This window comes from Balaenoptera musculus, chromosome 10 (genome assembly GCF_009873245.2).
Source record: "Balaenoptera musculus isolate JJ_BM4_2016_0621 chromosome 10, mBalMus1.pri.v3, whole genome shotgun sequence".
Taxonomy (NCBI): Eukaryota; Metazoa; Chordata; class Mammalia; order Artiodactyla; family Balaenopteridae; genus Balaenoptera; species Balaenoptera musculus.
Genome location: NC_045794.1, coordinates 88,630,498 through 88,648,957, shown reverse-complemented (window position 1 = coordinate 88,648,957; position 18,460 = coordinate 88,630,498). Strand labels below are relative to the sequence as shown.

At 45.4% G+C, this 18,460-nt stretch overlaps 1 protein-coding gene across 2 annotated transcripts in view; it reads right to left on the bottom strand.

Annotated features, from left to right (window-relative positions):
- RFX4 (regulatory factor X4) overlaps nt 1-18,460 on the bottom strand; it is a 165,852-nt gene that overhangs the window by 76,729 nt on the left and 70,663 nt on the right. For both annotated transcript variants that reach the window (XM_036865920.1, XM_036865921.1), the window contains exons 4-5: nt 16,322-16,445; nt 1,671-1,732 (exon numbers count right to left, since the gene is read on the bottom strand). In XM_036865920.1, the coding sequence (XP_036721815.1) occupies nt 1,671-1,732; nt 16,322-16,445 (186 nt within the window). The remainder of the gene's footprint in view (nt 1-1,670; nt 1,733-16,321; nt 16,446-18,460) is intronic.

The following is an 18,460-nucleotide window of genomic DNA, read 5'->3' as shown; positions in this document are numbered from 1 at the left end:
TCTTTACCATCTATTTGTACACTTTTATCTCAGAAATGGGCAACAATGTATTGGAGCCAGTGACTCTAAAAAGACCATAAGCTGGAGAAAAATAATTCCTTTCCATTCATTCAATAGTCTTCCAACCATCCACTTCTCTGTGATTTCCCCTTGTGTGCCAGCCACTGTGCTCACCAGCAAACAAATAAGGAAGAATCTGGGTTTTCTACTCTATACTCTTACTAGGGCTGAAAGCTCATTTTTAAACAAATACTGGAATTTTTCATTATGAATGAGATTTGTTCATCAGAGGAGTCACCCTGAAAAATTCTTAGAAATTTATTCCAAAATGTCCCTTGCTCAAAAATTTTCTGTAAGTCTCTTTGGAAATTGCCCCCAGAGCTTCTGAGCCACATGAAAAAAATGAGTCTCGCTTATTTTCAGAACTTTACTAAAAAGGGTTTCCCCCAGTTTGATCATCCACTTTCCACTTTCTTTACCTAATTTGGCTCCAAAGTTAAACCCACCCTTGCAGGATGGGAATGTGCTGCCTGGGGATGGCCGGGGTTAGAGTCGGGGGGCAGTATTGGACATGCTGCTTTTGAAACACTTTTAGTGACAAGTCTTACAAGTCCTATGTGGTTGTTGTCTTTTAATAAAAAGTTTCATTATTTCATAAGTCAGTATGTGTTGATCTGCTACTCATCATGGTAAAAACGTTTAGAAATGCTGAATAAGGCACCCTCTAATGGAATCACGGTGCACAGTAGTATAATAAATGTTCTGACAAGTCCTGCATAAAGGAACCTGTTTAGCTCAGTGCTTACCAAACTTACATGGCCAACAGACTTTCTTCATGGAACACCTAGTCACTTTCAACAGTTTTTTGAAACACCCTTCGAGGCAAGTCTCTATAAATCCAGATTTTAGTGAAGCCTGGGCAAAAAAGGCAGAGTCCCTTCCCATTGACGCTCACCTGGGAGACAGGCATCTACATAGCCTCTCACTCCTCGGGTCACCTCCTCAGTAAGCCCTTCCAGGGCTACCCTCTCTAAACCAGGCCAACCTTTTGTTATTCTCTAGGACAACCCTCTTCACAATTTGATGATCTTTTTTTGTCTGTCTTCCCCTGGAGAATACATGTTCCATCCAGTAGGGCGGAAACCTGTTTGCTCGTGTGTCCCCAGCACTTAGCACCATTTATCTGACATGCAGAAAATGTGAAGCAAACATTGGCTGGTTGGTTGGTTGACCGAATGGATGAATGGGAAGCAGTACACCCTGGGTACCACAGCATGGCTGAAGCTTTCCGCCCCATCTCCCTTGCAGGGATTGGTACAGGGTTGCTTCTCTGGCAGACTGGATACTGTCAGAGTAGAGTCTGTTGACCAAAACAAGCCAAGTAACCTGGAGATTGGTCAAGAAACCACAAGGTGCTCCTTTTAAAGAATGCCCAAGACTCTTTCACAAAAACAACTAAAGGCAGGGTGGCACCATGTCGGATTCCTTAAAGCAGCTGGCCTTTTGGACAGCCTTTCTCTCAGGGCTCCTGGGAGAGGGGGCCACTCTCGCCAGCCACAGACTTCCCCCGAGGCCTGCGGACTGAGCTCAGGATGAAAGGCCTGGGGTCCGGACCTGACTGGAGGCCCGTGGACGTGCACTCTGCAGGTGGAAAGGCTGTCGGTGCTTACTTGGACTGTCCTCGGGTCCCGAGTCTTCTGGTGGTTAACTGAGGAAACTGCTGCCTTATGATCTGTAAGTCAACACAAGCATCAGTTACGCACTGGGAAAAGCTGGGAGCACAGTGACGGAGTTTACAAACAGCAATCTAAAGAATGAAGGAAAACATACACCCTTGGTTGCGATGACTTATTAGGAGTCCAAGAGGAACCCCAAGAAGACCACTGGTGCTGGGGACGCCGGGGGGGAGCACCTGAGTGACGGTGGGGCTCTGGATCCTCAGGAGGTGTCTCACTTGGCCGCTCTGGGCTTCACCCCCCCTCCTCACAACGTAGGCAGTGTACACTTTCATCCAGAACATGTCGCCCCTGTTTACAGCCCTCCAAAGGCTTCCGCTGCACCTGGAACTCACCCCCACCTCAGCCTCTGTAACCCGGTCCCTGCTTACCTCCTGGCCTTCCTCTCCTCTGACTCTCACCCTTCCTCACTGGATACCAGCCACACTGGCTTGCTTTTTATTTTATTTTTTCCCTGTTCCTGAAACATGCCAGGCTTCCTCCCCCACTAGGGGCCTTTGTACTGCAGCTCTCTCCATCAGGAATGCAATTTCACCCAGATCGTCACAAGATTAGCTCCTTCTCCTACAACATTCGGGCCTCTCGGCAAGGTCCCTCTGCCCAGAGGCCTTCTCTGACCAGCGGGTGCAGAGTAAACAAGCAGCACCCCCAGCATGCGACCCTGCTTTCTGTCCTCCTCTCGGCACTCTCCGCAGTTGTCTCGCTAGCTTACTCTCTGAGTGCTTATTTCACATCTCCCCCGACTTGAACATAAGCTCCACGAGAGCAGGGACCTGGCCCAGGTCACATGTGAAGAGCTCAGTCCATGTTTGTTGAATGAAGGCATGAAGCCCGACCCCTGGCCTGGAGAATACCCTTTACTCATTTGCCAAGTGGACGACGCTAAGTGCTGCTTCCCAGGACAACCACGTAGATCTGCCAGAAACCTAGGAGGAGGGGCCGTCTGCCAAGGTGAAAACACAACCAATGGGCCTCTTTCTTGGTGTGTACAGCAATGGTGTTGGTGAAGAGGCAGTAAGGTAGAGGGGTTCTGTGCAAGGGCTTTGGAGCTAGATTACCTGGATTAGATCCAAGCTCAGCCATTTGTTATTCCGGGGCCCTCAGGCAAGTTATTTAACATTCAAATGACTCAGCTTCCTCATTTGTAAAATGGGAATGATACCAACCCCTACCTCAGAGAATTTTTGTGAAAATTTAAAAAGTAAATGCATGTAAGTAATTAGCAACAGTGCCTGGCACTTAGTAAGGGCTCAATAAACATTGCCCATTATGACCAGTGATTATCCTGATGACTCATTCATTCCCTTTTATTACCAGGGATGTTTAAGTCTAGCCACATTCTTCTAACTCCCTTCTCTTCTAATACAGCATGGAGCAGGCAGGTGTGGTCAGAGAGAAGGAGCCTGCACACCGTCCTTCATAAGAGATGCTGCTGCTGATTCCCCACTGGCAGGGCATGAACTACGAGCACCTTCTCAGAGGTGGGGAGGAATCTCTACGATCCTCTTACACCCTCTTCCAAGCCTTTCCTGATCCCCTGACCAGGTAAGAGCTCTTCCTCCTCCAAACCGCTGCACCTGCTGCTTCCAGTCTGTGACCAAGTTCCATCCTCCCTCTATTGTGAACATATCCTGATTCTCCCTGCATCTCCATCTCCACCGGCCCCAGGGCCATAATCTCACACCTGGGTTGCTGCAATGGTCTCACTGCCCCTGCTGCCAGGCATGCCTCACCTCAACCACTCCTTCATGAAGACTCCAGACAAAGTCCAAACCCACCAGGCCCTGCCTTCATTCCAGCTCACCTCTCGTCCTCCTCCTCCTCTCCCAATCCCATGAAGTATTGAAGGGTATTACCACACTTTAAAAATGGGCTAAATTGAAAAGCCAAAAAAAGACCTTTGCCTCTTTCTTCCATTTGAGCAACAGGCTTTTTCATCTATCAAATGGGGATAATGACACTTTTTCAACCTATCTTCCAGGCTTATAGCAGGGTCAAAGGAGTTAGGGAGTGCACCTAGAGCTTTGTCAGCCAGGAGGAGGAGGAGGATGGAGGGTAGGAGATCCACCCCAGTGGAATTTCATTGGCTGGACGGGTGGAGAAGAGGGACCAGCTGCCAGGGAGGGGCCCCTCTGCTAATACGTCTCTGCCCCCCCCCTTGATGTCTTCCAGGAGCATCACCCTTTTCTAGCACATTCTCTTCATCGACAGAGGTATCCTTCAATCCTTTGATGGCTCTTCAGAGGATTCTCAGAAAACCCAGTTTCCAGGCTTTTGTGGTTATCTTATGGTCTCCCAAGCAATATATTTGCGGGGTTAGAATCTTTCATTCCATTTGTGAAAATACTTTTTCCCTAAAAATATTTGATGGCCAAATCCTCTCCTCCTCCTCCAAAAAGAGAGAAAGGTCACTTCAAATAAAGCACGAAGAGGAAAGGAAGCCTGTTAGGAGTTGGGGGTGGGGGATGGGTGGAGGCCCTGCTGCACCACATCGCTCTCTGCCCAACTGGAGGTCAAGACTTTTCCCACTCTGAGCAAAGAAAGCTGTTGCAGACAGCACCTCCTCCTTCCAGCCGCAACAAAAACCTGTGGGAAGGGAGTTTGCTTTTTTTTTTAAGTGTTTCTTATGGGCTGCAAATTACAAATTATTCTCCTTGCCTTTCACCAAATAATCAGCTGGTCCCTGAATCTGAAAGCCCAGCACAATTTAGTTTGAGTCTCAAAATGCAGGGTCGGTTCAGCCCTGCTAAGGCTGTTCAGCTTTTAATTTCTGGAGCAAGACTCAGCAAACAGTCAAACACTTTTGTGGAGCTGTGAGAGTTGAGCTTCACTGTTTGATAAATGGGCAGACGGCAGGCAGCCCCTCTTTCTTTTTTTGTATGGATTCAATGAAGCCTGCCTAAAGAACACCACATGCTGTTCTAGCTACTGATCTAACATTCCGCAACATCCCAGCCTTCCAAATTCCCTTTAATTACTCAGGAATCCCACCCTCTGCTCTTTCAGCCTGGGCAGACGGGGCTGGGGTCTCCATGGGCCAGGGGTGGGACGCGGAGAAGCTCTGGGGAACCAGTCTCTCCGGGGCTGCTGGCATTCTTTTTTAGGAGGTGGTCGGGTTATTCATCTCTTCCATCCGTTCTTCTCTCCATTAAACACATGGCTCCAGGTGGAAGGAAACTCAGCACGCAGGCTACCCTGACATAATTTTGTGGTTGTAGTTTTTTAAGAAACATGAGTGAGTTTGGGGCAAACATTCCTGAAATGGCATCTTCAAACCACAGGCCTCATTTAAGATAAGGAAGGGGAAGAGTGAGAAGAGGAACTGACACCCATCGGGCATCAGTAGGCACCACGCACTAGACAAAGTATTTTACTCTCGGTATTAAATTTATCCTAAAAATCGCACTGGAGGAGAATACGATGGTCCCCGTTTCACAAATGAGGAACTGGGGTCGAGGGTGATACAGGCCGCTCGGATTCACAAATGCCAGCGAGTAGAAGCAGCAGGGATCCAGTTCCACTGTCCCCTGGTCATCACTGTCACCGACACCCAAGGGAGCCAGCAAGTGTCCACTGACTGTGCATGAAACCCTCAGCATTCTCTGTGGGTGTCACCTCAAGAGACACCTTCAGAGCCACATAGCAAAGCCACTCGGCCTCATTACTCTACAGAGAGGCCTTGTTTAATTTTGACCCCAAGTCGTATGGTCTTGATCCAGCTTGATCTCCAAACTTAGTCATCAGGGACGCTCTGAAAAAAGCCTTTTGGTTGTTCCCAAAAATTCAATCCACCCTCAGTAGGCAAAGATTTGCCACCAACAAGAACTGATCCAAAAGAAGTTCCAGTGTAATGGAATAAGTGGATATTCTCCCACACTCTGAGGGAGACAAACTCGTGTATACAAAGAATCAAGTATGCTTAAGACAGTTTTAAAACAAGAGCTCCTGGTCTTATTTCAGAGGTCATTTGGGTGTGGGAAAAAGAAAAGGGGCTTTTCAAACAGCAAGAAATTATAAATTCAGTACAATGGCAAGTACTTGTTCCTTCTCTTAAAAAACACACACAACAATTTTTTGAACAAGAGAGAGAAATGGCTAGGGAAAGAGGTTAAAGGGATTCTAATTGTCACAACTTTAAGTCTGAAAGTGGGGTACTCACTTTCTTTATTGGCAATAGACCTTGCACCTTTTTCAAAGAAGAAAAAATAATTAAGCCTGGTAGTATGAATAAGTTTTCCTGAACACTTTACCTCAATGCTACCATCTTGAAATGGGTGTTTGCCAGAGTAATTTTACTATGCTGGTATAACTCTATCCATTTAACAATTTTGGGAGGAGTAACACCTACTGGGTGCCAGGCACTGGAGGTTGAGGTGGGTTCCACCCCACTGCAGGTTCCACAGGAAATTCCACAAAAGAAATTTTTAAAAATTACAAGAAATTTACATCTAGAGCAATGAGACAGAAATGGAATTTCAAATTATGCATACGGATTGATGAAGGATTCCGAGAAAACCCCCATGGCTAGAAAGGTAACAATCTGTTGCCCCCTGATAAGTACCGTGGGTAACAATTCCAAGAAGTCCAAAAATCCATATGTGAGCCCAGTATTGTCCTTGGGATGATGGGATGATGTGTCATGTCTGTGACTGTGACAATAGACAGTCATCATACACCCATTTAGCTAGAATGTGGTGAGTTACATAAGATAGAGGTTAAGTCAAAAATGGAATAATTCTGAAGATGATAATACGAAAGGGTGAGGGTGGCGATGGTAGCATGTGTGCAATGCGGGAAATTTTTAGAACAATCGTTCTCAAAATTGCTCAGAAGGAAGAGCAGCTAGAAAGGTTGAAACATTCATATGTTAGTGATGATATATTAAAAACAGGATGTATTAAAGTCATGAAATGTTGCGATGGTAAACTGAAATCATAATTATAGCTAAAGTGCATTGAGTGTTTATACTTACCAGGCACTGTGCTAAGGCAGCCCTTTTAACAGTCATTATCTCAACAGTCCTCAGGTGGTTGGTACCATGTCCCCATTTTACAGAGGAGAAAATTGAGGCTCATAGCTATTAAGAAATCTCCTGAGTTCACACAGCTGGTAAATGGTGGAGCTGGGATTCAAACCCACACAATTTGATTTCTGAGCTTTTACACTGCACATCAGTAAAGACGTGTGAAATAACAAAATATGGAATCTGGTGTGAAATCAGGCATTCTGACATCACAGCAGATACTAAGGGTTAAGAAAAACATATGCAAGAATTTAAAGTAGAAGGAAACTGTCCATGTGCTTAATTTTTTTCCTTTGCAAATTGAAAAAAGACCATTCCTGAAGAATCCTAAAGATGCCTCAAGAGTACATTTATCTCCCTCTGTGCCCCTCCACAGGTGCGCAAACGACCTGGGGTCAGGGCAGATTGTGAGCGCTCTTGAGGAAGAGGGCAGTCATGTAAAACGAGAGGAACCTTTAGCCTTATCTCTGTTCCAGGCATATGTGGCTGACAGAAGCATAGGTCCCCAGAACACTGTTGTCTGTCTGTTTGTTTCTTGCAGTGCTCAAGCATGGGCGGCGGGGAGGAAGGAGCCACATATTCAAGGAAGCAACACCCACAGCCCAAATGGCTAAGTACCTCAAGCCCTCACGGGGAAAAGGCAGGATATAAATAAATTCAATTCATACAAGTACATCTGCCGCCCCAGATTCTGTTCCTCCTGTCTCCCTACCTCTTACTGGGTGGGGGGGGGGTCCCTGCCCAGCAGGTGGCATCCACTGGTCTCCCCCCTTCCCCTCAGATCCAGCCCTGCCACTACATGTCGGACCTTGGGAAGCCCACTCAATCTCTTTGACTTTCAACGTCCTTGTCTGGAAAATGAGAAGGTCTCACCAACAGATCTCTAAGTCCCCTTAATAGATTAAACTTATTTACATTGAGGTGTTAGTAACTGGTAAGTATTAATGAATTATCCTGCTCTTTTGTAGTTGCATCTCCACAGACTTAAACGAAAGGAACTGAGGATTTTGAGATATCAGCAAGCCTTCGGGGGAGGTGTATTTGCAAGGATAAAGCGCCTCCCCACGTATTCAAGTCGCACTGTGTCACAGCTGTCTAGTTGCCTATCCATGAATCAGCCTCTTCCTGACAAGCTCAACAAATCTTTGACCATAAATCACGTTACCCCACACAGTCTAAGCTAGTCACTTGGTGCCACCTATGTTTCCTCCCATGGGCTCCACATTTGAGAGTACACCCTGCACTCTCTCAGGATCCTGGGTTCCATTTTATAGTTGTGACACATAAAAGGACACATGGAAAGAAATGGGTGAAGGTGATCAAAAGGGACAAACTTCCAGTTATAAGATAAATAAGTCCTGGGTTGTCATGTACAGTATGCTGACTATAGTTAACAATACTGTATCGTATGATTGAAAGTTGTAAGGAGAAGAGATCTCAAAAGTTCTCATCACAAGAAAACAAAATGTGTAACTCTGTGTAGTGATGGATGTTAACTAAATTTATTGTGTTGATCATTTTGCAGTACATACATACATCAAATCACCATGTTGTACACCTAAAACTAATACGATGTTAGATGTCAATTAGATCTCATTTTTTTAAATGAAAAAGGATACGTGAATTTCTGAAATGCCCTTATGTGGATAAAATGGCTAGTTGTCTGCCCCTTTCCCTTTCTAACCAAACTCTAATTTTTTATTCCAGGAGGCAATGGACTACATTTTCCTGCCTTCCTGACAGCCAAGGGCAGACAGTGAGACAAAAGGGAAAATCACTGGGCAGGGCTCTGGGAAAGCTCCTAAAGACAGCTGACTCAGCTGGAGTTTTGACCTTTCTCTCCCTACACCCTGTTTTCTACTTTTTGCCTGGAATATAGGCTTTGTTGCCCAGCAGTCACTTTGGACCATGAGGTGACCTAGAAATTAGAAGCCATCTGCTAAGGATGGCAGAGCACAGAGAGAGAAGGAGCCCAGGTCCCTGATGCTCTTATAGAGCTGTTATACTAGCATAGGTTACCTTCTTTTAGACTTATTCTATGTGAAGAAAAGTAAAACCACAAATTTATTTAAGCCATTGTTTGGGAACGAGGAAAGGCGTCTTTTACGCACAGCCCCAATACAATTCCTAACTGATACACCTTTTGATTTCCACCCAGGATTTACCTCATAGGAAAGGTTCCAGTGGTCCTGGAATCAGCTATCTCATCTTTAAACAGGAACAAAAAACGGCATCTAGTTCACAGGGCTGAGGATTAAATGAGGTAATATGTGCAAAGGGCTTGGCCCAGTGCCTGGCAAAGAGTCAGTGTTATTGTCATTATGATTTCTTGTTGAAAAGTGTTTCCAGTTGATATGGTAAAGATCCTCACACCCTTGTAGACTAACTTCCCCACGTGATAGATGCAGGGACTGAGGTTCAGAGAGGGAAATGGGACCTGTCCAGGGTAATACAGAGAGTAAGAGTGATAGATCCTCAAATTCAGGGCCCAAAACCTGGCGTTCTTGGAAACTCCTCGCCTACTGCACATGGTGGACCCTCAGTAAAAGTTTGTGGAAGAAGACATTCTTTTGCCTTTAATCCTCCACCAGAATGCCTGTACAAATGCATGGAAAGCAATCCAATTTGTAAGTTAGAGATATTCTCTTAGCTCAGAAATCTGAGGTCCACTTTTTCTTTCCGAAAAAAGCTTAGCTCTTGCTAAGCACACTAATGCTCCATCTCTGGGCAGGTGGAGTTTTTAGTTTCCAAAAGGCCAGTGGAAAAGCAGGAGAAAGAAGCATTTGGTGAAACTGAAACACTCGCTTCAGCTTCCATGGATCTCGCAAGTCTGCAGGTTCGGAGAAGGCAATACTGGGTACCTAGAGGTACTCCGGGATTGACCTGGTTCTCAGGCTGCCCTCACTCCCCACCCCGAGGAGGCAGCAGTTTCCTCCTCTGCATCCCTCCGATCCTGGGTGTTCATAGCTCAGGGGGCACATGTGCCATCTTGCTTTGCAGTTTCTCACATGCATATGCCCCTTTGCAGCCTCCTCCCCTAGAGGACTCCATTTCCCATCTCCTGAGATAAATGCATACCTAATAAATGCATACCTAAGGTTCACTTGGGTGAACCCAAGTGTTGAGGGGGAAGCAGAATGGGAAATACTGGTAGGGGGGTTCCCAGTGCCTGGAACACCCTGGGGGGAAGATCTGAGGGGAAATTTCTCAACTGCAGTGACCAGCGCACTTGACCCCGAGAGACAGAGAGGCCGAGACTTCACTTACAAATTTGATCATATGGAGGTGTCCAGGTGACTGCTAATGACAACACCAAAGTCAAAAGGACAACTGTTTACACAAAACCTGCCTCTACACATACCGACCCGACCGTACCCCCAAAATAAGTTGCTCTGTGTAAATGAGACAGTTAAGTCCATGGACTCTAGAGCCAGACTTCTCAGGGTCACATTCTGAATCACACATCTACTTACTGGCTGTTTGACCTTGGGCAAATTACCTAACTTCTCTGGGACTCAGTTTACCCATGTATGAAATGGGGATAATAGTTTCTAGTTCATAGAGTTGTTTGGGGAATTAGACAAGGTTGACATATGTCAAGTGCTTAGAATAGTGCCAGGTAATAGAAAGCACTATGTAAGTGTTTGCTATTTTTATTAATTTTATTAAACATCTGTGAATGCTGCATTCATAATTAGACATAGCTAGACACTTCTAATATCTGTTAAAAAGAACTGTCTTTAATAAGCTTGGGTAATTTAGCTGAGTATGATGTCATGTGTAGGCCAATTCTGACATTACCTTGTGTTTGTTTCAATTTACAGTTCTGTGGCTCTCTAAACATTTATTTCACTGCTTTTGCTGGAGAACTAGGGGTATCATTTTGGAAGTGTTTTTTCTCACCCTGACAAGCCTGGAGGCACCAGTAGCAGGAAGGAAAGGTCAGGGAAGAGCAGAAGGTCAGACCACTCTCCCCTCCCCCACTGCAGGTCCCCAGGCCACGCGTGGTCAGTCCTGAGCTGGGGGGGAGGGGAGGAGTTTTCAAATGGATGAGAGACTGCAGGTTTCAACTAGAGCACTGGACTGGACTTTAGTGTGTACAAGAGCACCTAAATTGTTGAAAAGAGGCTTGTTTTTTGGTTTTTGTTTTAACATCTTTATTGGAGTATAACTGCTTTACAATGGTGTGTTAGTTTCTGCTTTATAACAAAGTGAATCAGCTATACATATACATATATCCCCATATCCCCTCCCTCCCACCCTCCCTATCCCACCCCTCTAGGTGGTCACAAAGCACCGAGCTGATCTCCCTGTGCTATGTGGCTGCTTCCCACTAGCTATCTATTTTACATTTGGTAGTATATATAAGTCCATGCCATTCTCTCACTTCGTCCCAGCTTACCCTTCCCCCTCCCCGTGTCCTCAAGTCCATTCTCTACGTCCGCTGAGGCTTGTTTTTATAATCAATAACCGAAAAGCTATTAAACCTGCCACAAAACCATCAGGCGTCAGGGAAGGGAGTTTGGCCGTAACATGGTTGAGGAACAAAGCAAAGCCATTTTCTGTTTGCACATCACCAAGGCGGGCCTGTTCCATACCCGTCACACTCGTGGGGGCTCCTCTGGGCTTCTCTAAGAATAAGAGTGTAACACGAGGCATTCAGAGAGCTGGTCAGAACCCTCCAGCATAAGGCCAGAGCCACAGGGTGAATCCTCAGCGGAGAAGCAAGAGCGGTGGGCAGTGGGAGGTCAGCTGGAGAGCACAGCCCTTCAGCCAGTGTGGACAGAGATCCAGGGGGTCTCGCCAGAAACCCACCACTGGACCCCTTTCCCCCAGCGTATGGATGACGATCACAGCACAGGACACAGATAGCTGGGAGGAGCCTTCAGAGAGCACCAACTGGTCAAAAAGACTCCTGTTGCCTTTCCTCTAGATACCCTCCCTCACTGTCCCCCTCTCCCGACCCTGGAGGAGTCAGAAGAGGAGAGAAAGAGTCCCCCCTTCCCTTTCACAGAGCAAATTCGGAGGCATCGTGGGGGGAGGTCTGACTTCCATGTGAGATGGAAGTTTTAAATTGGACAGAACTGGGCTTTTTCATAGCTGAGAATGAGTTTTAATTATCCAGCCAAGACTGATATGATGTCTGATCACGGTCTGATGCTGTGGGATTGCCCTGCGATGCTGTCAGAGGGCAGAGCAGGAAGGACGGACAGAGGACTCTGAAGGCAGCTCTTTAAAGTAAGTGAAAATACAACCAGTTTCCATTGGTACCTCAACAAGTTCATCCCTACTCAGCAAATGGACTAATGGAAAGTAGGTACAATGCCAATTTCATATGGTGACCATAAGGCTTAAACAAATTGCCATATGTCAAACAATTCATGGTGTTCTTAGCAAACAGCAATAATATGAATCATTCAGTCTTCAAATATCTGAAGATCTATTATGTGCCAGGCACTATTCTGGGGGCTAGGGATGCATAGTGAACAAAAAGGTCCTCATGGAGCTTCCATTCTAGAGAAAGAGATGGACAAAACACAAGCAACTAAAAAATATATATGTTACATATTTATTAGTTATATGCATTAATAATTATATATTATATGTAATAAAATATATAGATAATACTACCATATATAGATAACTATACATATATATTAGTAACAACATATATATATAGTAGTTCAGACAGTGATAAGTGCTATAAAGAAAAATAAAGTATGGTAAGGAGATAGAGGAGTTAGAACGGAATGGAGCCAATTTTAGAAAATAGTGATTTCTTCCATTGATAGAGAGCTTTACAGTTTTAAAAAACATTATCATAAGCACTGTCTCATTTTATCCCTAGAGTAATTTGGGATACTTCCCATCTAAAGGTAAGGAAATGGGAGCTCAGAAAAGTTAAGTGACTCCAAGTTGGGTGACCTTTCATCACCCCAGCCAACAGCAAAAGCAGGCACAAGAAGTTAGTTCAGCTAGCAGCCTCAGCATGCTCTGCAATTCCGAAATTAATTCCATGACCCAAAGTCAATACAACATTACTGGAAGCCACTGCTTTTGGAGCTTGGCCACGGAGTTGGGAGAGGGGATTTTTATTTCAGATCTTACTTGCAGCAAAGCAATCGCTGCCATCCACTTTATCAAGAAGAGGATCCCAGCCAGGCGACATGGGGACAGCTTTACCACTGATGTCTGTTTCACCTCAGCCCACTTGCAAGCCAGTTGGGAAGATGACCATCAATCTAATTTTTCTCTAAAACCGAAGCTGAAATAGTGAACTTTGCCTGCTCTGAGTTAAAAGTTCAGAGATGAATCATAAGTTTGGACGGATCGGCTCAAAGGAAGACTGTCCACAATTACACTCCAAGGTTTTACAGAACTAGTCCCTTTCTCTCAAGGAGATGGCAGCGGCAGCGTGCTGGGAGCCCTCAGGAAGGGAAAATGTGTCTGGGATTTCAATTCAACAAGCTCAATGCGAAAACCCTCAGCAGGTACCTTCTGTCCTCTGTGGCTGGAAGGAGAACCCCAATTTCCAGTGCACTTGAAATCGATGGCAAGGCAGCTGCAGAGAGCTTTTGCATTTGTGTTTTTATTTCCATTAGAGTAATTCCTTGCTTTGGGACTGAAGATAAGACAGAGTTCGGATGCTTTTTTTTTTTTTTTTTAAACATCTTTATTGGAGTATAATTGCTTTACAATGGTGTGTTAGTTTCTGCTTTATAACAAAGTGAATCAGCTATACATATACATATACCCCCATATCTCCTCCCTCTTGCGTCTCCCTCCTTCCCACCCTCCCTAACCCACCCCTCTAGGTGGTCACAAAGCACCAAGCTGATCTCCCTGTGCTACGTGGCTGCTTCCCACTAGCTATCTATTTTACATTTGGTAGTGTATATAAGTCCATGCCACTCTCTTACTTCGTCCCAGCTTACCCTTGGATGCCTTTTTCAATGACTATTTTGGAAGCAGCTGGCACTGCAATTCTTCTTAGAGAGGAAACTTATTATTTGGGAAAATATTCTGAAAAGCCATTTGGATTAAACGAGACTTGTGGGCATAGATGTCAGCAGGAAGCGAGGACTAGAGAATAGAGGAAATTTGGTGGAGCTTGTCCCAAGAAGGAAGGAGAGGGAGAGTGAAGGGAGCAGAAGGAGGTGGCAGAGGAGGACGGGAGAGGCAGCCGAGCAGAGAGGGCGGGGACGAGCTGTGGGGCACTGGCAGGAGGAGCACCAGGGCGCGTTTGGAGGTGGGGACGTCTGCTCCATGGGACAATGCTTGGGATGTAAACCACCGCTGCACACTTCAGTCTACTAGGACGCTTTAGTCTACACGGACGCTTTCTGTGGACTGCCTTGTGCAAAGCAAAGAGGACCCTGAGTTTCATCCCTAGCTCGTGATGGTACAGAACAGGGCTGTCCAATAGGACTGTCTGTGGAGATGGAAATGTTGTATTTGCACCGTCCAATACGGTAGCATCTAGTTACATGTGGCTACTGAGCATCTGAAGTATGGCTAGTGTGACTGAGGAACTGAATTTTAATTTTGTGCAAGTTAAACAACTGTGTGTGGCCAGAGGCTACTGTACTGAATAGCACAGGGGTGGAGAGAGGGGGTATATGCAGAAAGAGGAGTCCCAAGTCAAGGTGACCCTGAGGATGCAAACACCCTGGGACTTGCCGAAATCTTGGGGGCAGATTTGAGACTTGAAATAGGAATGGAACTGGGATGCTGGCAGGAGAGGAAGAGTTAAATCGATTTTACCTAGATCACAAGGTCAAGGAAACCCTGAGCTGACAACAGGGTTACAAAAGAATTTGAGAGAAAAAGGAATAGAAGGTCCTTACACAGGCAAATTGGAGTTTCTAGAAATGCTGAATTTTTTTGTTTTTTGTTTTTGTTTTTGTTTCAGAATCTAAGCTAACAAATGGCTATTTGTATCTGTGCACAAGCATCTCATGGAAAATTCATAATAACAGTTGTAATGGCACATGGTAGGTGTTACTAAATATCTGAGCGACCAGATGACTGAGTGCACAGTACCCTACAGCAGCCCGCCACCCTCTCAAGTGAATCTTGCAACATCCCAGGAAGAAGGCAGGGGTTAATTCCCATTTCACAGCTGAGAGGACTGAGTCTCAGAGAGGTTAAGTGATAAGTCCAGGAGAGCTAGGATTCTTGGTCTTTTGGTTCACCCAACCTGACTCTCCATTTCGGCCTCTGGGAGGGAGCGTGTAGATGCAAGAGAATGTTCCAGGACCCCAGACACAGGACAGGGATACACTCCTGCTGTGCTCTTCCTTCGCCCACTGCTGAGAGGCTCTCAGTGCCCCTCTCTAGACTGGGAGCCCCTCCACAGCAGGACCCATACCGGGATCCCTCTGAGTCTCCACTGCCTGACACAGTGCAGGCCACACAGCCAGTCTCAGCCAACACTGCCCGGCTGAAGAAATGAACGAATGAAACAGCAAAGGTGGTTTCGCCACTGATTTTTTTAAAAATTCTTTTCACTTTGGAGAAGGAACATTAACCCATCACACAAGCATTTTTCCCTTCCTAAGTCACCACAGAGCATCTTCTCATTTACTGAGTGGAGCCAATTCGCAGCCACTCAGTTTCAGACTCTCCGGGGTGGTTGGCTCAGGCCTAACATAGCCCTTTGTTTTTTCTTGCTGATGATTTATCTGTTGAGGATCTGAAAAGTGAATGTCTGAAACATTGACCCCTTCCTGCCATTTCAGTCCTTGTTACGCTTGCACTCAGAAAACTGGTAAGGAATAGTGGTGCAGGACAAGCTTGCCTATTTTTTATTAGCCGATGTGGAAAAATAGTTACACACAGGAAAAAGAAGCTAATAAAAGGAGAAAGAGTTTAGATGTATTGACTCAAATTAAATTGAATATTTGGGGGGTGTAAAAAAATCTAGATCTTTATCAAATAAACACATGATGAGTCTTAAATGAGTTCCAATAGCCTTCCTTGGCCAGCTGAATATGAATGACCAAGGGTAGTGGTTTTTTGTAGAGAGAGCCCTGAGTGTGGGATGTATTTTTATCGTAAGTGGATAGAGAACAGTCAGGCCTGCAGTGATATTACAAACAGTACCACTCCCAGCTGAGGACTCCCAGACCTCCAAGCTATGATACAAGGCCACTTCCCAGTTTCTCTAAGGCGCTCACATTACTAAGCCAAGCAGTTTGCCTGTCCCAGGCTCACTGACATACACATAACACACCTGCCAGTGCAATATTTGCTGCTCAGAGAAAAGAAGTTACTGTCTGCAAATTAAGTACCGAGGAAATTCAAGGTAGATGTTCACTTTTACTTTACAACATGTCTGAATTATTTGAAATTTTTAATACTTTGGTATTACTCTGTTTTGGTATTTGGTTTGGTATTACTCTTAACAATTGTTTGAAATTTTTACAGCAAAGTAACCAAAGTATTTACTTTGGTAACCTAAAAAAAAAAAATTAAATGATTTAAAACATGATTAGGAACTGTGCATAAATTACTTAGAAGTGGGGAAGAAAAGGAAAAAGCCTGGTGAAGTTGGACTCACCTTTCCAAAGCTGGCAGCATTGACGGGCTGGGTGTCATTCTTCTCGCAGAAATCCAGGTAATGCATGTAGAGGGCACTGCGAGGGATGCAGACCCCTTCTGCAATCTCATAGTTCTCCTCCAGCCTGGGGAAATAAACGCCCAATGAACAAACCCAAGAAAGAAGGATCTGTTCTTTCTAGTCCTCCGCCAGAGCTGGGCAGACCTGAGAAATCACTCTTTTCTTACAGATGGGGAAACCAAGGCCCACGAAGACAAAACAATCTGCCTAAGGTCAGGAACGGAGTTAGCAGGTTAGCAGGATCAGACCCCTGGTCCCTTTGGGTATGACCTCAGGTCACTTTTCCAGCCCAAATTCCCAGTCCCTTTCCTCTGTGTTGTCATTGGCCTGACCACATTCTGGGTGAATCAGATTCCCCCAAACTCCAAAAAATGATAGAGGATATTGCAGGTGCCCCCCCCTCAGCCAAGCTACCCACTGTGTAGCCATTCCTGATAGGTGTTAAAATCTTGGAGCTTCTTGGCTAACAAGAGCAGCAGAGTGAGACAGCCTGGGAAAACAAATGCCCCAGCACGGGCTGGACAGCTAGACAGCCACTAACCCACTGACTGAGGGAGGTTATATGACCACAGCAGGGAGCTGAACTGCTTGTTTCCTTTAGGCTCACCTTCCCTGCTGTACTGGGATTATATGATTCTACACCCATTACCTTCTTAATGACTATAGGTTAGGGTTTCAGGGTAGGAACTTTTCCATCTGGGTTCAAATCCCAGCCTTATTACTTGCTGGCTTGGTGACCTCGGGTAAGTTACTCAACCTCAGCCCTCAGTTTCCTTTTGGAGGTACTGACTGTAACCGCCTCTCAAGGTTGTCACGACAATCAGATGTAACGTGTGACATGCATCAGCATGGGGCCTGGCACATGGTGAGAGCTTAGTAGGTGTTAGACCTCATTATCATCCACTTTTCTGCTCCATAAAACATTTTTTGGCACTCAGATGTCCAGAATTTGTGCTAGATACTGGGAACATAGAAGTAAACTAGATACAGTTTTTTTTTTTCCCTCTTTAACCCAAACACCAGAATGTAGACATCCAATCATCAAGTTCCCCCTCACCACCATGTCAGCCGTGAAGAAAACAGAAGACAACAAACAACACACTGGTGTTCATTGTGGATGTCAAGGCCAACAAGCACCAAATTAAACGGACTGTGAAGAAGCTCTATGACATTGACATGGCTAAGGTCAACACCCTGATCAGGCCTGATGGAGAGAAGAAGGCATATGTTTGACTGGCTCCTGACTATGATGCTTTGGATGTTGCCAACAAAGTTGGATCATCTACACTGAGTCCAGCTGGCTAATTCTAAATATAAAAGTTTTCACTGTTTAAAAGAAAAGAATGTAGGCATCCAAAAGAATCAGGCTCCTTTGTCATGGACACTTTGGAAGGTTAAACATCTCTTCCAACAAAACTGCTGGGGCACGTGACAGTTTGGGGACTTCTCTTTGGGCCTCACTGCCTTCAGTGTGGGGTACACACTGTTCAATAAACTCACCAATAGAAAATATTTCTCCTCTGATTGTGAATTGGATTTTAGGAAACAACCCCAAGTCATTTGGAACCAAGTTTGAGGGCTAAAGTGACTGGAATAACCCTTTTCTCCCAACTGTTTTTCTAGGGGTTCAAAAATAAGGCATGATGCTAAAACAATGAAATCAATGTCCTCAAGTGGCTTCTAACTTTCTGAGGGCACTTGCCAAAGAAGTGGTCCAGCGCTGTTGTAACTGAAGTGGAATGAGGACACGGCCTCCCGAGGTGCCCACTTGAAAGGGCAGTGCTCATTCGGCTCATTGCAACATGTGGTTGAAAGAAAATCAGTTCAATCGTTTCATACCCAAACCCCACGGATGACGCAGAGGACCAAACAACCCGACGAACGCTCGGATAGATGAAGATGCCTGTGCTGAGCCGTCCCAGGTAGTCTCACCCACTCCCCCCTCTTCTGGGAAGGGGAACACTGAGTAACGCCTGACAATTTTTATAAGTGTTCCAGGAAATAGTTTATGCAATCCCTTCCAAGCAACCTAATTCCTTGAGGCTGGGGTGGTGTCTGATTCACTTCTGCATTTTTAAA